General features: G+C 34.2%; 1 protein-coding gene across 1 annotated transcript in view; it reads left to right on the forward strand.

The window, feature by feature from the left end:
- sfswap (splicing factor SWAP) overlaps positions 1-24,665 on the forward strand; it is a 152,282-nt gene continuing 127,617 nt past the window's right edge. Inside the window, exons 1-6 of the mRNA XM_056445735.1 lie at positions 1-338; positions 3,458-3,621; positions 14,588-14,719; positions 17,808-17,887; positions 20,648-20,873; positions 23,915-24,021. Of these exons, the coding sequence (XP_056301710.1) occupies positions 145-338; positions 3,458-3,621; positions 14,588-14,719; positions 17,808-17,887; positions 20,648-20,873; positions 23,915-24,021 (903 nt within the window). The 5' untranslated portion in view covers positions 1-144. The remainder of the gene's footprint in view (positions 339-3,457; positions 3,622-14,587; positions 14,720-17,807; positions 17,888-20,647; positions 20,874-23,914; positions 24,022-24,665) is intronic.

Below are 24,665 nucleotides of genomic sequence, written 5' to 3' on the forward strand. Positions count from 1 at the left end.
ATTTGATTCAGCAGCAGTGTGTTATTATGTGTTGTAGCAATTGCTAGCAGACCTATAATTCGCCTTTCCCGCCTTTAAAGAAATGGTTATACATTTTTAAAAGCCTATCACTTATTTTGGCGTGTCTTGTGGATATTATCTGGAATGTATCGGCGCGGGGGAAGCAAAAAGGAGCAAAATAATGCGACGAAGGAGCAGAGCGACAGCAGCAAGTACGCGGAGCTGCTGGTGTTCGGCTACGCCTGTAAGCTGTTCCGGGACGATGAGAGGGCCTTCTACCACGATCAGGGCAAACACCTTATCCCATGGATGGGGGACAAGAACATCATGATCGATAGGTCGGTTAAACAAACCTAATGGGAATTATTACTTAACCAACTTAATGTCTTCCAAAGGGACCTTGGATGTTTGTTGTTTTGCAGCGCAGGAGGAGGAGCTGATGGGCACTGTGTGATGTTTACATGGCCAAACGTGAATAAAAAGAAACGACATTGATATATCTAAGTTAACTTGCTTGGATTGTGATTTTTTTAAAGCTCAGTGCAATGACAACACCGTTAATGGTTTAAACAAGACGTTTAAAGCAGCCCGGTGGTTTGTTGGTCTAAAATTGTTTGTATTGGTCTTCCAGTCTGATGAAGGTGGTCTGGTGGTTTGGAACATTACCAGTTCCATGTAAAACAATCGGAGAGACCAACAAACCAGTGTAACGTTAGGCTGGTCATGTTTAAATCTGAGGCAGAGTCCTTTCTCATTTATAAAGTTGCATTGGGTGATTGTGTCTGAATGGGTCGAAGATGTGGAGTTTCATTTTGATATTGACATCAAATTAAATTTCAATAGTACATTTATAAAAGTTTACAATATAGTATATCCCAGTTCATTTTCAAGCAAGGCTTGTGAAAATAAATTGTCAAAATCTCAGTGAAAATGCATTTTATTTTCATAACCTTAATAGATGTATTTATGCAAGAATCCAAAAACATACTTTTTCTGACTGGAAATAAGTAAAAGAATACATACCCAAACTAATATATATTTTATATAACTAAGAAGTTCTCGCAGACAAATCGATAATAAATAGTATTTTGAAGGGTAGTGATAAAGTAAAAAAACAAAACAATCAGGTAGTAGGTTGGGTCTGCAATGTGATCTATTAATATAGTTTTTTAATATGCCATAAATTGGGCTGTGCGATTCGGGGGAAAATACCGAATTGCTATTTTTTTTTTTTTTTACAGATATTGTGATTTCGATTTGGTTAGCGATACATTTTTTTAGTTAAGCTTCAACTCAATCACACTCATCTAACCACCTGGTGCTTTTTTAGGTGCTGGTTGTTGTATTTACTCATGCTGGCAACAGTTCTGCGACAGCTCTTACAAATTACCTGTTTTTGTGGTGTCTGTGACTTTGAAACCAAAATATTCCCATATTACCGACGTGCTTTTTTAAAATATTAATTTGTCTATTAATGCTTCTGAAGCAGCAGATGTCATCATCCCACTCATTCGCGCTTTCCTGTTTGTTTGTTTTTTTTATTGTGGGAGTTCCGCATAGTTCTGTTGCACTATTCTGATTGGGCAGAACGAAAGTGTGCTCTCTCTATTGGCTGGTAAGACTGTAACACTCAGACGGCAGTCATGCATTTGCTCTGGGTTGGGGAAAATTAAATAATATATTTTCGTATTGCAGCCTCTTGCAATTAGTTAATCGCAACGTTTCAAATTGCAATTGCACAGCTCTACCATTGTATGATCCTTGTTTTTTTGTAAATAAACTATTGTTAGGCTTTCGTTTAGTGGGTGTTTTCTTTCTATCATGGCAAAATGCACCATAGTTATTGTTTTTTGGCTCAGAAAAAATCCATTATAACAGGGGTTCCCAAACTTTTTTGTATAAAGGTCGAAAAACCGAACATAATTGAGAGCTTTGGGCCGAAGGTAATGTTACCATGGGTAATTTCCTAATTTATTTTCTAATATATTCAAAAGAAATAGAAAACATTACTTTGAATTGTATGATCTAATGCAGTATAACATTTGAAATGATAACTTATTTCAGTAAATACATAATCACATTTATAACACAGTAGTTCAATGCTGAATCTGACAAACAGAATCGGCCTTTGACTTAATTTGAGACTTTTGAGATTTGAATTGACAATCTCAAAACCATCCCCGTCATTCCACCTCTCTTCTCAGATGGGATGGTGGGCCAAATCTAAGGTTATCATGGGCCAACTTTGTCCCATGGGCCCTAGTTTGGGCATCTCTGTATTATAAGAAAAAATGTAAAGCTATATTGCATTTTAATTTTGTCTAGCTTGACACCTCCTTTCATCTTCGACCCATTTATATTCGATATTAGAACAAATTAACATTAATCAAAATATGGACCAAATCTCTGGGTAATGTAAGGACTCTGCTTCCTAACACTTGGAGAATTTGCTGTGGTCACTTTTGTGTTGCATTCAACGATTAAAAGCAAACCACAGCAAACTCACATTAGATTTACCTGCTAGGCTGCTGCTGTAAATTAGTCAGTGCATTAAGGTGGTTCTCACATATTATCTGGTCTATGAATTGAAACCTGTTCTATAAATACTGTCTTTTTGTGTAGATCCAAAGTCTAACATTGTTCTTTTGCAGGAACTGTTTGTATCATGTAGTCAGATATTGTGTTCTATATGTGTTTTCTCTCTTCTTCCACACTTTTTCCAGCTGCAGTCCTTTAAAAAAAATGTAAAATTGATAACAAGCCAGGAGTGTTGAACTGAGGTTGCATTGAGCCACCTTAATCTGCATGGATCTGTTTCTTGTTTCCAATGTGTATGTGTGTGTCTCTCTATCACGTAATACAAACTTATTTCCTCAGCAATTAAGGCTAAGGGGTCCCGCCAGGCCCCGATTGCCACCTCAGCGCCCACTTCTCTCTTTCGCCGAAGAAACTGGAACTGAGAAGTGGAATTCAGCAGCGAGCGCAGGAAAATTTCCTCCATATGGGTTCTTACGGATAGGTATTTATGTGCTCGGGCTTGTGTGGATGTACTTCTTTTACAGTAAATGTAGGAAAGATGATGCCAGTTGTCTCAGTAAGTTGGGATGGTTTGTTGAACCATGTAAGGTAAGAGGAGAGTTGTTTGCGTTTTCTGCTTATTTATTCGTTCTTTACTCTCAGGCCTGTTGCGTCATAGTGATTTAGTACGTTTATTGTGCACTCATCTGTTGATCTGCTGAGTGCGTCGTATAGGCCACCTGACTTTGCCGCACAGGCATTTGTTCAGTTCTTCTCACGCAAACCTTTTAGGCCAAGTAGAATTTTGAAAGTAAGGCATAGATGTGAATATTCAAACAAAAAGCTTTGCTTTTAGGGTTCTCCAGTTTGGTGAGTATCTGTTGCATGGTAATCCAATGTTAATTTCCTCTCGCCTTTAATCACGTGATTCGTATTGCAGGTATGATGGGCGTGGTCATTTACATGATCTTTCGGAATATGACGCTGGCTCGTGGAATCACGACTACCAGCTGTCCGAGGAGGAGGCCAGGATAGAGGCTCTGTGCGATGAGGAGAGGTATCTGGCTATGCACACCGATCTACTAGAAGAAGAGGCCAGGCAAGGTAAACGCACAGCGGTCTATCAGTTCAGTCAATCTCTATGCATAATTCAAGCATGTGGAGTTTGTGGCAGCTGGAGTGCAGTGTTGTTTTTTAAATAGCTTTATTTTATAAGGCCCTAACACACCAAGCTGACTGTTGGCCTGTTGGCTGTGTAGTGTGTTCTGCACCATCCACACATTTTTGTCCCATTGAGAATGTTGAATTGGCGAAGACGTTGTTGATGAAAACTGGCACACCCAAATGAACTACCAAGACCTGTCAGAGTTGTTTTTGGTTAGAAGGTGTTGTAAAGTATGCATGAGAAATGACGTCTATATCACAAGTGCATGCAACAACAGTCTAAGGCAACACATTTCTAAACATAATAGTTTTAATAACTCATTTCTAATAACTGATTTATTTTGTCTTTGCTATGATGACAGTAAATAATATTTGACTAGATATTTTTCAAGACACTTCTAATAATTTTGTCCTTAAAATGGTGTTCAAAAAATTTATAACTCCTTTTATTCTAGTTAAAATAAAACAAGACTTAAAATAAGACTTTCTCCAGAAGAAAAAAACATTATCAGACATCCTGTGAAAATTTCCTTGCTCTGTTAAACACAATTTGGGAAATATTTAAAAAAGAAAAAAAAATCAAAGGGGGGCTAATAATTCAGAGTTCAACTGTTTACAGCAAAAGTCTAGAAAAGCAACTAAAAACATTATAATCATCTATAATAATATAATCTTCAAAAACTTTTGTGTGCCAAAAAAAACTGTAAATAAATCTCTTTTCGTCTATAATCTTCTTCACTCATCAGGTCACCAGGGTGCATGTTTTGTGTTGCCCACTTGAATTCGGTACCAATCGTTACTGAAATTTTAAAAACGTCAATTTCCTGCTAACATTTGAGCAATGTTGAGCACGTTCTTAAACCCCACTCATTTGCCATTGTGTCATGTGCTCAACAGAAATTACTGTGATTGGCCATTAAGGTCATCAGTTCACCGAACTCGCCACTGTTTACTAAGTGTAACCACAGATACGGGGACACTGGAGCATTTTAAAGCAGTGATTCATCAGCATCTCTTGTGTGTCAGTTTATAGACAAACAGCTGATCGACGCAACTTTGAAATGCTCCAGTGTCCCTGTATCAGTGGTTACACTTCGTAAACAGTTGCGAATTCAGTGTCCTGATGACCTTCACCGCCAATTACAGTAATTTCTGTTGAGCATGTGAACACAAAGGCAAATCAGCATAGTTTAAGAATGGGCTCAACAGCGCTCAAATGTTTGCTGGAAGTTGACGTTTTCAAAATTTCAGTACCAATTGGTACCAAATTCAAGTATCGTGACAGCCCTAATGCGAACCCTGGTCTAATACAGACCCTGCTGAAGAAGTTATTACAGTTTTTATGTTTTTAACACACAAGTGTTCTTGGAGCTTTGCATGATTACAATCAAACCACTGAAGTCACATGAAATGTTTTGGTTCTTTTTCTGGACTTTGAACGTCTCATTGCTGTCCATGGAGAGCAAGAAAGCTCTCAGATAAACATTTTAAATATTTAATAAATATTTAAATTTGTGTTCCAAAAATGATCCAAGGTATTGGATCGACATGAGGGGAGTGGTTATAATTGCAGAATTTTTATTTTTGGGTTTACTAACCCTTTAACAGCCCATAACGACTACAGCCAACTAGCAGCAATGGACTGCATTATTGCTGTAAATATGTGCAGGAATCAACAGTCTTAATTTGTAAAAAAAAGTAGGACTACATAAATCCAATGTGTAAAAAGAAAAGCAGTGTTGCTTATTATTTTGAATGAAAATAATTAATACCTTTTTCCTCATTCCAGATGACTTGCGTTGTTATGAATATATTCGCAATGGCACTAACTTAATGGGTTTAAACATACCAAAAAAAAAAAAAAAAGATTTGGTGAGAATAGTGCATACAATATGATACACATCCCTTGATATTGATGTATGATGGCCGACTGTCAGCTTGTCCTTGCCTTGTGAGAGAGGTCTTAATGGCCGTTTAGTTTAGAAAATGAGTCACTGCATAATAACACACCACTGAAGGCTGTTCTAAAATTGCCATCTTACATGAGCATTTCAGCACAATTATATTTACAATATGCAAATGATGCTTTGTTTACTGTATTTGTATAAGCAGTCTTAGTTTTAGTTTCTCTTTTTTTGAATCAGGAATGCAGACTATTGTTAGCTGTTATTTACGTAAGCACAGACTGTACCTTCTGCTTGTTGGGTGTAGTCTTTGACCCTGACACACAAACATTGTGGGGTGACAATGCAGTCATCTGTAATCAAAACTAAAAAGTCTTTGCAGTTGGTTAGGAGTGACAAGCCCTTTAGTCCTAGGTTTACTCTCAAGTCATAGCTGGTTTGGTTTGTTTGTTTGGCAAAGCCAGCTCTTTTAAGGATGTTTACTTGTTATGTTCTTTTTTGAAACCATCTTATTTTTCTGAATTATTATGTATCGCAAAGTTAAAAAAATATTGTCACAAAATAATTCACATTTATTAAAAAAATTCCTATTTGAGCAGTAATTTAAAATATCGACATCACAGGGCACATTTTTCATTTTGATTCCATTGACAAAAAACAACAACTGTATTACCATAACATAATAATAATAATAATAATAATAATAATAATAATAATAATAATAATTATTATTATTATTATTATTATTATTATTATTATTGATTATAATAATTATAATAATAATTATTATTATTATGTTTTTTCAACTGTGATATTACTTTTAATAGAGATTCATGAATTACAAGCAAATGCACAATATATAAAAATAAAATTCTAAATTACCTATATTTATTATTTAAAAAATGTTACAGTTGAAGTCAGAATTATTAGCCCTCCTGAATTATTAGCCCCCATGTGTATTTTTCCCCCAATTTCTGTTTAATGGAGAGATTTTTTTTTCAACACATTTCTAAACATAATCGTTTTAAAAATAATTTCTAATAACAGATTTCTTTTATCTTAAGCCATGATGGCAGTAAATAATATTCTACTAGATATTTTTTAAGATAATAGTATTTATTTTAAAGTGCAATGTAAAGGCTTAACCAGGGTAATTAGGCATGTTAGGGTATTTGGGTGGGGTCAGTGGATTGTTCTGTAGGCAATTGAAAAAAATTTAGCTTAAGGGGGCTAATAATATGGATCTTAAAGTGTTTTAAAAAAAATTAAAACTGCTTTTACTGGAGCCGAAATAAGACTTTCTCCAGAAGAAAAAAATAGTATAGGAAATGCTGTGAAAAATTTCTTGCTCTGTTAAACATCATTTGGGAAAAAGAAAAAAGAGGGCTAATAGTTTTGCCCTCAACTGTATATATTGCAGACATTTGGATTCACTGTATTTAAAGTGTGCATTTTTTTTATAAACTGTAAGAAACATTTCCTTATGACTCAGTGAGAAGCAGATATAAATGCATGAAAGTATAAACTGGCTCTTTATCAGTGGCACTCTTTATTTTAAAGGAAACGCTGTTTCTACTGGAAATGATTTCTCCTGCCATTGGTTTTGTTTTGCCTGTACTGTAAGTTTAAAACCAGTGCTCTTCTGTAAAACCTTCTTTTCATGGTTATTGACTGGTGCAGTCAGACTTTAAGTGCATTGCTCTAATATCCTTTTATTGTATTGCATTTCAAAGAACGTGAATGTGGTACTTGTGCTTGTTGGTGCTCTGCAAAGAGCGTAAAATTGACATGGCTGAGTTTGTTTTTGAATAAATCAAAGAAGCTGAGCTGTTCAATGTAGATCTATTATCACTAAGTTATGTAAGGTCACCAGATAGGCTCCTGTACATTATGTCAAATGTCATTTATTATGTGGTGGTTAAAGCTTGTTCTGGAATATTCTTGTTGAAGGATATTTTTCAAAATCTAATTTGTCACTTAACTACAGCTTGCAGTTAAACATTAATGACAATTATTCATTTATATCTACTGAGAGACAATAAACATCCTGTATATTAAAAGAAAAGTTTTCATTTTCTTCATCTATCTATATATATATATATATATATATATATATATATATATATATATATATATATATATATATATATATATATATATATATATATATATATATATATATATATATATATAAAACATTTATTTTACAGATCTGTTTCATACTGGAAGCTAAAGGGTACCATGTAAAAACACATCAACTACAAGCTGTGGAAAAAGAAGATAGAAACTGATTAAACAACATGACAATAAACAAACCTTTGTGGCAGTATATGGTTTATATATTTTCTATAAGTCATCCTGGGTATTCTCTTAAGAATATCTATTTTTCTATATCTATTTGTCATGATATCTATTGTTTTTGTCACTACATTGCGATAAACGATATTATATATATAAAATATAATGTCATCAGAATGCAAGTACACTCTTCCAAACAACACAATGTTTTTCTCTTAAGAATATTTAATTTAATTCAAGTCATTTAAAAAATATATATAATTAGGTATTGGAATCAGAATGTGAAAACGTATATCCTAAATAAATAATAACAAATGTTAACAAAAATATTAGATATAAAAATATATAACAAAGGCTGCGATATCTTCCACCAGATCTATTTTTATTTGTCAGACACCCATATGAAAATGTTACAAAAGTAATTTATAGTTAAAAAATACTGTGTTTTTTTTAACCATACTGACACCTCCAACAGCTAAAATTATTGCTAGAAATTGTTTTTATCAAAAATGATTGAGGTCATGTATTTGTGTTGTGCGAGAAGTCGATTATATTGATAATTGTGACAGGCCTAATGCTAATTGACCTAGCCTCTGTCACTTACTATAAAAATACTATAAAAATACTTTAAATAGGATGATTTTTTTCCTTGATCTGAGAAACTATGTACAGCCACGCATTATTAACTGTGTTATTTTAAACACTCGTCTGAAAAGTGAAAGTGTGCTACTGTAGTGCAGTTTTGGCATTTGTATAGATTGATTGTGTTAATGTACAAAGCCCTATAAATAGCCACAGAGTTTTCAATCAATATTCAGCATGTACATTGAAAAAATGACAATTTTTATTTTGCTTGTTCAAACTGCTTATTTAAAATAAGTTGAAACAACACAATTCTTAGGTTTTTTAGGGAACAACTTAATTTGTGATGTTCAATCCACGTAAATTTGCAGAAAACAATTCATTTGACTTAATCGATTTGTGTTGGGACAACATGAAGGAATTCTTTTAAACCCAGCATTTTTTGGCCAGATTAATAAGTGTAATTGTTTATGTATGAGCTATTAAGTTAACCAATTAAGGGCTCTATTTTGACGATCCATGCGCAAAGCACAGGGCGCAAACGCGTTCAGGCCGTGTCAGAATCCACTTTTGCTATTTTAAGGATGAAGAAATTCGTAAGCGCATGGGCTAACGGGGTTGAGCTTGTTCTCTTAATGGGTGTGTTTTGAGAATAAACCAATCAGAGTCTCATCTCCCATTTCCTTTAGGAGTCAGTTGATTTGTGCCATGGTGCATTTGCTATTTACATGACTGACTTTGTAATTGGAAAAACTGAGCGCTTCACTAGCAATAAAACAGTTAAAAGAGCATCTACAGCGCGAGAATGAGAGATGAGCCTCCTCATTATTTAGTTTCACTTTCACTCTCGAGGATAGGGAAACTTCTTGTACGCACAGACATCCATTAGACTATAAATAATAAATTTAGTTTGTTTAGCGCAAAGATTTGTTTCAAAACTATTTCTAAATTCAGTTCTAATTTCCAGCAAACGAATGAATGAACAATAATAAGAAGTGTGGACAAAAAACGGAGTTATATCCAAATACACATGCTATGCCCCAGATGGTCTAAAACCTGACAGGTGGGCAAATCTAAGCTTGTTTTTAATAAAACAAATATAAATATGCATATAATAAATAATACTGCTTATAATAATAACATTATACAAAAGCAAATTGTTATGAATAAACTGAAAAAGCCCCCCCGAGATGAAGGCATGAAAGTAAGGTTTTTATGTTTATGTAGGCTAGAAAATAATATGTTTTGTAATATTTTAATCCTTTATATCCTATATATATCTTTATTATATCCTATATATAATATTTTAATTCTTTTTCATTTGTAAAGATATTTGCGTATTGCTGTACACCCTGTGTGTATTAAGCAATGTGTAAGCGAGGCGCACAACTAACAGATTTGATCTGGTCTGTTGAACAGTCTATTTAAGTTCCTCAAAATAGCAACGCGCAAGCAAAGCTCCTCAACACGCCTCCTTTTTTAGACCAGAACGCCTATGGGTGCACGTATGAGCACAAATGCATTTGCTATTTAAACCACGTGACGCAAAATGTGAAAATAATTTTTGCGGCAAGCTGAATCTAGCAAACAGCAATTGCATCGCGCCTTGCGCCGTATTGTGCCGGCTGCCGGGTGTATGATAGGGCCCTAAGTCTCCAAGTATTTAGCACTGTTATAAACACTACTGCAAGTACAATGTGAATGTTTTTTAAAAGGCAGTCTAAAAGTTTAAAAGTAGCACTACTTGAATGGAGTATTTGTTATACTGTCATGAAACATTTATACTCATGACATTACACGTCATGAATATGAATGGAATTTTATGCAAGCTGTCGTCAATTGTCATGTTATGAGTTATGTCTAGGCAGAGTCTGCACACGCAGAATTCCGCAGATTTTTAGCCCATCATTGATTCTGTTTATTTACTTGTGTAAATGTGTGTAAATTCATATTTGAGTTTATAAATTAATTTCAGTAATATTATTGACTAATATGAAAATATTCATATGATTTATTTACAATATAGTTTGTAAAGTAATATTTTCTGTCTTTTAGTAGATATTATATGAGAGACTTGCTTTGTTTACCAAATAAAGTGGATCTAATTGGATTTGCCTTGAAAACATTAAATACAAGTTAAAAATGTATTACTTTTATTTCATATATTAAGGTTTTAGCTATGATACTCCCAAAATCATTCTGCATAAATCTGCATATTTTTACCAAAATTCTGCGCAGAAATAGCAAAAAATGTCCGCAGATTCTGTCTGGCCCTAGTAATTTTAAATGCAAAAGTGAAATTGTTTGAGATGTCTTTTGACAACTTGAGATAACTTATCATTAATCTGTAATAAACATGATTGTCATGATTTTCATAACCACTTCATTAATATTTTTTCTTGGCTGGGGTACAAATTGAATTTGTCATCAAAATGTAATTGTCTAAATATTAATGGCACTAATAAAATTATTTGTATTATAAATGTTATAAAAACTTTTAATATTGAATATATATTTTTTTAGTAATAAAGTATTTTATTGTGAATTTTGAATGATAAAATACAAAATGTGATTAAAAACATTCATGATACAATAATATTGGTGTCTTGATAATCATGTTTATGAAAGAGTTATGACGAGTTATGTTGTGTCGGTAATGCTAAGTAGTTGTCATGACAAGGAGAAGTTATGATGTATTTGTTTGTCAAATTGTCATAACAAATACATCTCAAACAGTAATTTAAAAGGACATAACTAATGACAATTATCATAAGCATGCACAAAATATGTCATGTCATGATTATAAAGATGTCATGACAGACTTACGAACTCTCCCTTTAAGTAAAGTGTAAAGTAAAGTTTGTAAGTGCCCACAATATCAATAATGTTTATTATCATGATATATATTGTGTTATCAAATTCATGGTCCAGAATTCTGTTGAGGGAAAGAAGTGCACATCGATGCTCACTGATTTTCATGTTGCATTGTGGGACTTTTCAGGGAATTTAGCAATTTGAGACAGACCTCAAATGGCTGATACCCTGATCAGCACCCTGACTACTGAACAAGGGAACCCTTAGTCTTTGCTCATCAGCATGCATCAACAGGTTCAAAAAGTCAAAAATGATGCTCCTCGACTCGAGTTTAACAGCCTTTAAAGTAAAGTGTGCAGTAAGTGGTAGTGACTTATGATGTCCTATGCTGATAGTGTCAGTACGCCGTAGTCATTATCTCTATAGTCATCATGTGGATTTGCCCTTCAGGGGAAAACCCAACCTCGTTAAACTTTTATCAAGCTGTCTATATTAACATCCCATAAGCGGCAATAAAGCATTTTGATAGTTTAATATTGAACTGTCCTTGTGCTCTATATTGCTGTTTTAGTATTTGTGATCGTGTAGTGAGATTAATAAAGAGGATGACATGCTGTTGCTGTTTGCATGCACAGATTGGTTGTGAATATGCAAGGGGAACTAAAGCAATCTTCAGAAGGTCGTTTTGGGGTTAGTTAAGCTATTGTTTTTGCTTTGGTTATGGTTAAATTAATTGCCATAGCATTTGATTTGCCAACAACATGCATTTTTTTAACCTATGTGTTAGGGCTGTATGATATTGTAAAAAACAGACATTGCAATATTTATTTTTCTGCGATACATATTGAGATTACCTATTTAACCAGATGACATTATACATAAATATAATAAATCTTTACAAACATTATAAATTTATGTCTCTTAATGCTTTAAACTGGCGTACAAAGTCACAGATCTTAAAATCTCATTCAAATGATACAATTTCTAGTAAATCTGTGGAATTACTGCAAAAGTTTAAAGTTCAGATTTTATTTCAACTGTAGCCCTGGTCAACAATAATCCTGGCTCCATATTGCAGATGTAACGCTTGCAGATGCACACACTGCAATATTGATGCTAAAACAAAATATTGTGCTGCTTTACTATGAGTTAATCAATACACTTGATGAACACTTGATGATAATAATTGCGGAACCAACATCACTACTTGCTATACACTTTTACACACATATACACTTATTTAACAACACACTTTACATGCCAATTTGCACATAACAGCTGCACATATAACGTTGTATATACATATACATGTACATACACTTGTCAATCTGTATATTTGCACTCACTACTTACTTCTATTTTTTTTTTTTTTTTTAAATATATTTATTATCTGTTTTTTGTCCTGTCTCTGTAATCCTGTTGCACTGTAGAAGCTCTGTCACGGAAACAAATTCCTAGTATGTGAGAACATACATGGCAATAAAGCTCTTTCTGATTCTGATTCTGATACACTGTTTTTATAAGTGTAAAATCCAATCAAGACACCGGAATGATACTTCTTAATGGCGTAATTCATTACGGTGTAAACCTTGGATCAATATATATATATATATATATATATATATATATATATATATATATATATATATATATATATATATATATATATATATATATGTGGACTATGTTGTTTATAGAAACCTTTCTATGATTTATAGAGAAAACATTACAAAGCTTTGTAATATTTTAGAATATTACAGATCTCTTTTTCAAAAACAGGAATGATGAATGTAAACTGAAAATGGATAGCACTCAAAAGTATTGTTGTGTAACTTAAAGGGATAGTTCACCCCAAAATAAAAAATCTGTCATTATTAACTCTTTACTTCTGTTGAACACAAAAGAAGATATTTGGAAAAATGTTGGTTGCTTTTAAGGCTGATTTATACTCTACGTATTCGCTTTAGTGCGAGCGGTGACTGTGTTGACTGTGTTGACTGTGTTGAGGTTCGCTTTGGGTGCAACCGATATGATTTCGACTGAGTGCACAATTTTTTGACACTTGAGTGAACAGTTCACGCAGCACAGCGCTAAATAACCAGATGGTCAATAATTCTTGGCTAAAATTGCTACAGCAGTGGGAAAGGCAGAAAGTTTTTCTTGAAAAGTTTAGAAAAACTTGAGGGATAAATTTGCTATAATTACAGAATTTAATTTTCCAATTACATAATTAGTTTTTCCACCATTCATAGGATTTACACTGATGTATAAATTACAATTTTGTATTTAAAACAAGCTGATAGTTACAAAACTAAAATGAAGTAACACATTATTTCTTTGATAACTGGAGAAGAAAATTTGAACCTGTCGGTTTACAATATACTGAAGTCCTGTTTTTTTAGGTTTTATTAGTAATAATGGTCAGAAATGTTGGACCATTATTGCCTTTTTAGCATATAAGTAGAGGAGACAAACTAGCCAGACAGTAATTTGTGAATTGTTGAACAGTCAGTATTTTTTAATAAGTTTTTTTTTTTTGCTTTTATTCTTTCCAAAATAAAAAATATATATTTGTAGAGCAACCCATGTTCTATTGTCATTAATATTTTAACAAACTTTAATAGCTAGAACTGTCTGAGATATGAACAAAAGCAAGTGATGCATCAAAGTTTGATTGTTAAATTATTTTTATAATCATTACAATAATTTGTAAAAATAATTGGTTTAATAATCTTGAACAATATTAATGATATGACATAGTTCTGGAAACTTCCTACTTCTATGTTTATCTGTCTGATTTTGCGGTTGCTTTCTTATAAAATTCGTCATTTTAAAGAATATCATAGTGGCGAACGTGTCAAGTATAAAAGCCTCGTCCATTTTGCGCAGTCAGCGGAGGTCCATGATGCCAGGCGAAAGTATAAGTCAGCCTTTACTTATTGACTTGCGTAATGTATTTGTTTCCTATCATGGAAGTTGATGGATCCCAGGAACCAATATTTTTCAAAAATTATCTTTTGTGTTCAACAAGCTACACAAGGGAAAATAAATGATGACTTGTGTGAAGTTTTAGGATCATTATTTTAACCCAGTTGAAACAGTGAGAAAAACAGTTATAATTGCAGCAAAAATCCATTAATCTATCCTCCAACATCAGAAGTTTTAAAACTTTGCAGCATTGTGAATCAGTCATAAAATCGTTGAGAACTATAAAGAGAATATATGAGAATGCTGAGCATTGCAGATAATTCAAAAGATAAGCAGTGGATTTTTGTTCATGTGAATTTTCTATTTTTTTCTATTTGCAGAGGAAGAGTATAAAAGACTGAGTGAAGCTTTAGCAGATGAAGGCACCTACAATGCCGTGGCCTTCCGTTACAGCGCAGACTACTACGATCCCTCCCAGCCCACTGAAGAAGACGAGGCCAGCAAAGAAGCAGGTGGGATCCCTACAAGAAACCACACAACTTCAAAAAAACACACACACTCACTTTGAACTGCCGCTCGCGAGTCAGCCTGAGGAGATTCTCTTTCTGAGACTAGTTTCTGTTCTCCTCAGACAGACTTTAGCCTACGAACTTCAAAATGCTCTGGGATGAAACGAGGCTATTTCCCTTAGGTCAAATAAGTATCGTTTTTAAGCCTCAAGGCACTGAAAATCTTAAAGTTTGTTGAAGAGTGAGCGAGCCAGGCTGTGGTTATGCTGAGACTGCTAATGACCAGCAAGGTCCGGCGGTTCACCACTGAAGGCTTGTAGCAAAACATCGCACTCTATGGCTGATTGCTTTATAAACACGGTAGCCTGGAATTAGTTTGAGTCCTCAGAGCTTGTCTTGAGTGGAAATACAGTGACAAATGAGTTTCTAAAATGAACAGTAATCATTCTTTATGCTTTTGTGCTTCTCATTCAATCCTACTCGCACCAGCACTCTGTAGAGAACAAGACATTTGGCCCATGGCGAACAGTCCTTATCCACTGACTTGCTACACTCACACACTGTCATCTAGTGTCATTGATGTCTTTTTCTTACCATGACTGTGATGAACTGGAATCCAGACAGCTTTTATTCACTCAATGGAAGATCGTTCAAATTCATCAGCCTCAAACGGCACAACAGTCTTTTCACCGAACATCTGAAATTGGTCATGAAATTGGAAAGTACTTTCTCAATTTGCTAAGCTTTAATCTGATTGGCTTACTGTATACAATGCACTGGAAAAAAAAGTCATGTTTTCTAATGTTCCACTTTGTATCTACAAGAAGCTCATTAGGTTAATAAAATGTTTAGTTATAATTCTAGTGTATTTACTAAGGATTTCTTGACATCAAGGGATTTGAGCATCCAGGTGTAGGCGGATTGATTGAAAGCTTTTAAAGATGGTATAATTGGCTGATTTGTTTAATCTTTGAAAGATGTTTGAATGTTTAACATCACAACAATTTAACTATTAAAAAGAAATCCCATCAAATGAATATAACCTCTGAACTACCTCTGAAATCAGTCATAGAGCGCTTTAGACCCTATCTGTTTTCAGTATCATCAGCTTGTGTACGGATTGATAAAAATGCCTTTTAAAGGTCCGTGAAACCCCCCTCTTTCGGTTCAAGTCTACCTCAGAATTTTTTCAAAAAGTTCTCAGAGATAGGCATGGAGTGCTGTGAGCAGAGGGAAGAGTGGGCGTGGCCGGCAGAGCAGAGGAAAAAGGGGAGTGAACAACTGTTGTCAGCTGGCTCACAAAATGAGGCACAAACCGTAAGGAGATGAATGATTTTATAGTTTACAAAGTTAAAATGCAAAGGAATAAACAGTAATTTGCAATCCAACAGCTTTGCTGTATCGGCTCTGACAGCATTGTGGGGGAAAACATGCAACAAACCCTGTGAATCATGGAAACATAACATTATGACACTTCATGAACAACTAAATACTGCTTGCCTCTGTCTCACCCAGTCATTGGGTCTCACAGCTTGGCAGGTCTGCCTTGCCTTCGGAAAGCACGTGCTCTCATAAATAATTAAGAAGCAGGGTCTTATCATTGGATAAGAAAACTCGGCTATGAATAATAATGAGAAACCGACGCGTCATCACTCCACCAGCAGATTCACGATACGTCTGTTTCGTAGATCCGTTAGAAAAACTGACCGAACTGCAGTCTTGGTTTATTTGGTATTTCTCTCTATAATGTAAAGCCTATAATGCATAATTATAGCCAAGGGCTCTGTTTGAGAAAGTCTTACCTCTGATTTATACTTGATGACAATGTCTGTGGGTGTCACCATTCAAAATAAAAGCGCAGCTTTCCGCTTATAACGTCTTGTTGCTCATTGTCATAAATTAAAATACGGACGCATGACAGCTGAGTGGGACTAATAAACCGTGTAACTCTGACCAATGTGAGGAGAGTTAACTCGCATCTGGCTTGTTTTAACTCTTTTAATCCGCTTAGAAACTTTGCCGTGTGAAAGCAAACTGCACCAAGTACAAAGTGCAACATTGTAACAATTTTAATCCCTGTTTCGGAACAAAACAGGTGTGAAAGCACCCTTAGTATTTTTCCCATGGAAGTCAATGGTTACCATCAAATGTTTGGTTACCAACAATTTTCGAAATTCCGAGTGAGTAGATGATATAATGATTTAAAGAATATAAAATAGCCTGAAAATGTTTTTGGTTAAAAAAGAAATGGTTAGTAGATTGACTAGCAGATCTGGATATTTAACTATATTTGCTGAATTATATCTGGGAGATATTGTGTTTATTACTTTTCGTGTTCCAGTGTTTTCTGTATAACTTTCTGTATAACTCCATTAGGGCAGCACGAAACTGACATTGCAATGTTTTGTTGGATCGTTAAGGTTGTAATGGTAACATTACTTTTATCGATACCACTTTCATCAGTTCGGTACTTTAACGGTTCTCTTCTCTGTACTTTTTGTAGTGTTTTTTAATGGAAAAAAACAGCAAATTGAACAGAATTGACAACACTTTATTCTATTATTACGTTTTTAATATAAAATAAAACAATACCAGTAATTGTAAAACAAATAAATATTTTTTTTTCCATAAAAGAATGTACAATAGTTTGAAGGAAAATGAGACTGGTAATGTGCACTTTGTAACTACTATTAATTGAATTATCTCCAACTGTATCTTTGGCTCTAATGCACCAGCAATGTGTTTCCATCTCCAGCCTCCCTTCCCCTTCACACAGAGTTCAACATCAAATTTTAATGTTTTTTTTTTTAACCTGTCCTGGCCAATTTGTGGATGCAGAGGTTGGAAGAGTGCATGGAGGCACGAGTGGTAAGCAAAGCTGATGGGGCTTGCTGTGTCTCTGAAAGTTGGAGTAATTCAAAATGATACTTAAAGTGGCGTTCTTCTAAAGTGCTCTTAGACAAAGAAACTTCATGGTTGTATCTCTCTCTTTCTCTCTGTGTGTGTTTTCTCTCATTCTTTATGCTTTGTGGCTTGTCGATCTGATTTTGTATGTTCTTTTGTTTTTTCCCACCTTTCACCCCCTTCACAGATCAAGAGCAGCTGGAGGAAGAGAGTGAAGAGCCGTTTGTGGCTCCTCCTGGCCTTCTTATCCCTCCGGATGTTGAGCTGGTGAGCATTATGAAGTATACTCATTTTGTACAGTTGTGTACAATATTAAAACTCTATGTAGGATGTTACGGCTGCAAAACTTGTCATGAAATGTTATTGTCCATGCACAATCCTAATCTTGAGGTCAAGAATAAATCTCCGAAATGTACAAGTGAAAATACAGAAAAAAAAGTATAGTTTGTATCTTTAATCAAAATCTGAAAAGTCGCTTTTGCTCTGGAATGCCATAAAGTTTGATGAGCTGAGTATTTTTTTTTAACCCCTTCATTTCAACCACTAGTTTCAGTTAAAAGTTGTTCACAATATTGAAGAACATTTGGTAGTAAATACTAGTTAATTCAGACTTAATTTGATAAATAGCTGATGGCTTATGTATTGTTTTGTGTAAATAAATTAATATGTAGACTTGAATCACATTTTAACCTTTGAACCATGATTTAAAGAAAATATCCACTTAAAATAAGGTTATTCAGTGTAACACTTTATCTACCAAGAAAACATGATGAGCAAATTTTGAACAATAATCACTTGGTGACATACCAAAAAAAAAAACTCTCTAAAAATACTAATAAATTGTAATAAATGTTTATGCTTTGTCATCCTCCATTAAATTAGGTTTTACCCATCATGTATAATTTGTACATGACATTGAATATTCTGCTAAATGATGGAACATTATTTTACAGAAACGTGACATTTTCTTCTCACAAAAGAAAATTAAAGGAGACCCTTTACCTGAATTTAACTTGCTTTCCAAATCGTTTTTGTAAATTTCATTGCAATCAAGTGCAATTTCATGTTCAAAATGGATACATATTTAAAAAGGCAGCAACACTAAAGCTCCAAAAAATACCAATTAATTAAATTAAAAAGGCCAACACAAAGAGTGTAATTTTTGAGCACACCAGCTCTTCATCAGACCTGATAAAGTCTGATGAAAAGCTGGTGTGCTTGAAATGTTACACGCTTTGTGTTAGCCTTTTTAATTTAATTAATTGTATTTTTTTAAGAGCTTTGGTGTTGCCGCCTTTTGAATATATTTTTGCTGTTTTTGCTGAGCACACTGTTTAGAGGGATGTGCGTGCTTTTGTGCATTTTTTTTGTGAAATGCATTAAATACAAAAATTAAATGTCTCGTCTTTGACCTACATTCATGTGGGGTTTCTATATTAACTCCTTATTAATGTTTTTAAAAATTAACCAAGTAAAATAAGTCATTTTTACATAAAAAAGCAGCAATTTCACAATTTACTATATACATCATGTCACCATTGTAACATACAGCATGAAAAGGCATATTCATTTTTAGAATTGCTAAAGAATACATATAACAGTGTAATTAAAATACTATTACGTTATTGTTGTAAAGCTTAACTTTTAATGTTAGTGAGACAAATCTTGGAAATTATGTCCTATTAAATGTCCACAATCCAGATCAATTACGAAATATGTTCAGATAATCAGTATAGATACAATATATTATTCATCCCTACTTGCATTCCCCTGCATATTATAATTTAATATGTACTTAATTTGTTTTTTTATTGCTGGATGTCTGATAATTTAAACCTCAATTTTGTAGATTTGCACTCATTAAGAGGCCATTCATGACTGTGTAGCAGATAAATATTATTCTCTGTTATTTTCCATTCAGAAGAGTTTGATTGTAAGCTATAAAGGAATACCTTTGTATAAGCCGTGTGCACACGGTGGGTTGCTAACGTCAATCTGTACAGACCAGACACAGGCTTTTATCTCCGCAGGATCCCTCATTTGGAAGCCACATACAATCACTGATGATTTCTTTTTTACTGTGCCTGTAGCTGAAAGCAAGTTGATCCCGCCAAGTTATACTTCCCTAAAAGCTCAAGAGTCTCCATGTCCCTCATTTATCCTCTTAAACCAGGGATTTGTCAGCACTTTCCCCACTAAGGCCTTACTTGAAACATGGCAACACAAATGCTTCCCTATCCAGTGTTGCAACAACATACCACAGTCTGGCTATTTTAAGTTGATGGGAGACATATTCGTTTCAAGGTTGAAGGATTAGTTGAAACCTTCAGCTTCTCAGGCTTGAAAACCCCAATTAGTTTCAAGTCTGCGAGGTGCTTTGAAGGAGCATTGTGAATTATTAATCCTCAGCTGCTCTGATTACCTAGCTTATTGTACAGCACATAGCTCGAAGCTACAAAAGATCTGATTTTGAAGACAAACATTGGGTTATCTTCGAATTAGCAAGTCATGATTTCTATCTCTTGGTCTCTGGGGCTTTGGAAGCAATAGAATCTCTGTTTACCTGGACACCGGAGCTCAAGTGCAGGCCTACGAAAAGTTCTTCTCTTGCAATATTCATAGTCTATTCCTCTAATGAAGGATATGTGTCATTTTCAAATCCGTAACACGAATGAAAGCATTTGTCATTCAAAATAGTGCATCGTCATAAATCAGCTCAGCACATGAATATGATTTCGTCTGCAGCTTGAAAGATTTGTGACTCTTTTAAATCTGCATGTGTTGCAGGAAAGGAATTAATGACGTCCCTGGTTAGATTCATAAAGCGCCGCTCACACATAAATTGTTTGTGTGTAAACCACACTAGCTAGAAAAAGCCTGAAGACATTGAAGATAAATATTCTATACCAGTTTTCCCCCATGCAAATTTTCTAATTAATCTTTATTTATTTTAAATGCCCTGTTCTCTTAGAATCCATTTCGGAGTGTCAGTCTTGTTTACCCCCATTCCTTTGCCATCTATTTCAGCCTGCGACCACCAAGACTCATGCTATTATCGAGCGCACCGCCAACTTTGTATGCAAGCAGGGGGCCCAATTTGAGATTGTGCTGAAGGCAAAGCAGGCTGGAAACTCCCAGTTTGATTTCCTGCGGTTTGACCACTACCTGAACCCTTACTACAAGCACATTCTACGAGCTATGAAGGAAGGGAGATACACGCCGGCTTCAGAGGGCAAGCAGGACCAGCAACAGGGTATGTATTGCATGCGGTACGGTTTATTACAGTGGTTGGCATCTTATGGCGCACATGCCAATTATTCACATGCAAGCAGTGGAGAAAGTATTTAATTGATAGTTTTTGGTCACATGAACTGTTCGGAGATCTGACGGGGAAAAAAATAATGGGCTGTAATGGCAGCTACACTGGGATCTCCATAGAAACAATGCACAATCCCCTTATATTTCCATCTATTTCAAGATATAAATTTTTGGATCATATATAAACAGAACAAAACATATTTACAGATATGTAAATTGTGTGCATTTACGATCGATGTACTGCACCCACAGCCATTCTTCAGTCATTTAAAACCGTCATGTCCCTTTTAGAGCTCCAATTTGTCAATTTTTACATCCATCTTGAGAATATTCTTCTGCGATTTCGAACCAATCCCAATTCTACCCCTTAGCCTTTCCCCTTCCCCTTACTCCTACCCCTCGTTTTGCGCAATCAAGTGAAAGGGGTAGGGGTGTCCTAATTCTCTTTAGCTTGAAGGCGTAGGGCTAAGGAGAAGGGCTAGCCCTCGAAACAGATTTTTCAGAACCATCCTCGAAACCAAGGTGTACGAAAATTTCCCAGAATACACCATCTACAACAATAGCATGTTTTGTCATAATAAATAGTATTTTTTGTCATTAATATGAATATCCACTACAAACAAGGTCATGTTTTAATACATTCATAACGGCGTTTCTGTTTTAGCGTCATGCTTAGCAAAAATTAGCGGTTTTTGATCTTTTTTTTTTTTATCTATAATCTATAATAATAACTCCTGTATAGTAGTCCTACAACATACTTTTACATCTGTCACTCGATGGCACTCGAATACCCTGTCAGAAAAGTCTAGTGGCTGAGAATGACCATTTTACAGTGTCTGGTATAATGTTAATGTTGTTTTCATGTGATTACATAGATGAATATGGCCACTTTGTAAATGCACAGTATGGTTACGATCTTCTTGCCATTTTATATCATTGATAACATGATATTATACAGTACTTGATGTCGAATTGGACATTCTAGGTTGACTAATTTGTTTTTATTCAATAACAAAGACACACCTAAATGTAATTACTGCCAGACTGCTCTTACCATCAAACATATTTTGTTGGAATGTGGAAGTTTGAAAACAATTGAAAAATCTGAAAAATCATATTTAACTTTGAATATATTTTTGTGTGAATTTAATTTATTTATATTTTTATAATTTAATATATATTTGTCTAAGTAACTTTTTATTGTAATACGAATTAGTTTTTATTATGTAATATTTTTATGTATATCCATTTTGCCATGAAATAGCCAAAAGTTGCTGATATGGCAATAAATAAATAAATAAATGATAACATGATATAAGCACTAAGTGATTTCCTGAAGATAAATACCAAAAAAGAATGCAACTGGAATAACTAAATCATTTGCGATCGTCGATCTCATATAAAGCAAGAGCTCACAACAACATATGATGGCACGTGCTGTAGTGGTGTCCCATTTCTTAAAAATTTAAGCCCTTCCCCTTTACACTTAAATTAACATTTACAGGTAAGGAAAATAATTTTTTTCACTCTGCTATTAATACTTTAATTTCACTTACCCTGCAAATTAGAATAGAAACCGTATAGAAAGCACACAAACACACTGAGAGTTATATGTACCATATATTGTTATGGGCCAATGATACTACCATTCAGCATAAATTTGTGTTGTCAAAAGTATCGAGTTCGGTACCAATCAGGACTGAGATTTTTACAAATGTCCTTTAAGCGCTAACATGTTTTTAGCGCTGACATGGAGGTTTTTAATATTCCAGCTCTGATTGGTACCGAAATTCCAGTATTGTTACAGCACTAATGCAAATCCATAAATGTCACATTTTAGCTGTTCTTTCAATAATAGAGTTCTGTAGTACTGCATTTCGTTGCCTTGTACTTGTACATGTGTAATGACAATAAAGTTGAATCTATCTAATCTAATCTAATCTAGAAGCACAGCCCAGTTGTGTTTCCTCATCAGTTACTCACGCTACATTGTTTTGCATACCAATTATCAGTTTTTTTGGCTAAAAAAAGGCAGAGGGCACTCTCGTGGAAACTTTAAACACCAATGAAGAAATCCCTGTAGCATTTTATTATAAACAATAGATTAAACCTCTTGCATTGGTTCACTTTGACTATTAATCACATGACTACAGAATCATCTCACAGAAGGATTTATTCTAAGTAGGTTTGTAGTAGTAAAATCCACTTATGCGTCACTTCATGATCAGATAGATTATCTTCATGTTATTATCATCTGATTAAAACCCATTTTGATTTTGCGTAGCTTATCAGTGTACTATGGCTTCTGATTAAAACTTTCAATTTTAAATCAGATTTTTGCATAGCTCATCAGTGTTCAAGGCTCTGTGCAGTAAATGCTGCTCAATCTGAAAGCACATGCCGGAGGTTTAGTAGGCTTTACTGACAAAATGTGCATTAAAATCACCTTCGGGTAATCTCCCAGGCCTAATACTTAGCTTAAATAAAGTCCTTGAACTTTCATATCAATCTACATTGTGTGTTAATTATTCATAATTGTCACACAGCCTTCTAAAAGATATAAATACTATTTAAATTTGAGATTTAACCCCCACTGTTCCACTTTGTATTGTTTTTGTATTGTTGTATTGTTATTGTATTGTCACCCTCTTTAAGATTCAGTTACTAAAAATCCTTTGATATTGTTTAGCTTTAAAAGTAACTACAAGTTAAAAATGTTTTATAGTGCAAGCGATACATTAAACAAAAAGTGGAGCTGAAAACTGTAAATGTTGTAGAAAACCACTTTAAATACATTTCAATAACGAAGAAGTTTTAAATTAAAATATTTGTAGGATTGCTTTTTTTCCCACTGGGTTTAAAACTATGTTTATGATATATTTTACAAGAGTTTAATTCATTTGTTTTCAGAATAACAACCAAATCTTATAAGTTGTCAGTTAATAACCCAAACAATTTATTTATTTATTGCCACAGAATCAAAGTCAGATGAATCAGATGACGATGATGACGGGGATGGAAACTACCTGCACCCGAGTCTGTTTGCACCCAAGAAGTGCTCTCGTCTGGAGGAAATAATAAAGGTATGGTTTCAAACATTCCCCATATGATGACAAACCTTGTGTCTTGGATAAAATGCTTAATCATTACATGTTCATAAGAGCCAAAAGACCGATGACGTGTTATTTTACACCCCGTTATGCACTGCACACTAAGCTCTTAAAAAAGATTATTACCATTAATTTAGAATGCAATTGATAAGTGTTCAAAGCCATACATTTACGTCAAATTGCTCTTAAGTTGTTCTATTCCTTGGCAGAACTGGGCCTGATATGAAAGCATCTGACATCAAAGTGTTCTCGCTTTTTTCTATATTTGTTCAAATAAGGATATGAAGTTCTCATCATAGCTTTGATTTATTCATCTAATATTCTGTATGTTTAATCTGAGTTGCTCTGTCATTTTTTAAAGAGAGTGCCACAGAGAGGCAACAGAGATAAAAGCTTGTAAAATAAACTAATGTTATCTGATTTGGTTTCCTAATAGAAATCTTCAGCTTTCGGCTTAATAGTAGAAAGTTTGATTTTCAATCATGAGCTTTAAATAAACTTTTTTATTTATTTATTTGTTTTTATTTGCCAATGCCAGTGTAATTATTTAAAGGAATGTGTGGCTTGTGGTTGTTACAGTAAGTATTAAACTGAGTGTTTTGATGCTAAGGGAAGAG

Source organism: Danio aesculapii, chromosome 21 (assembly GCF_903798145.1).
Source record: "Danio aesculapii chromosome 21, fDanAes4.1, whole genome shotgun sequence".
In the NCBI taxonomy this organism is placed as follows: Eukaryota; Metazoa; Chordata; class Actinopteri; order Cypriniformes; family Danionidae; genus Danio; species Danio aesculapii.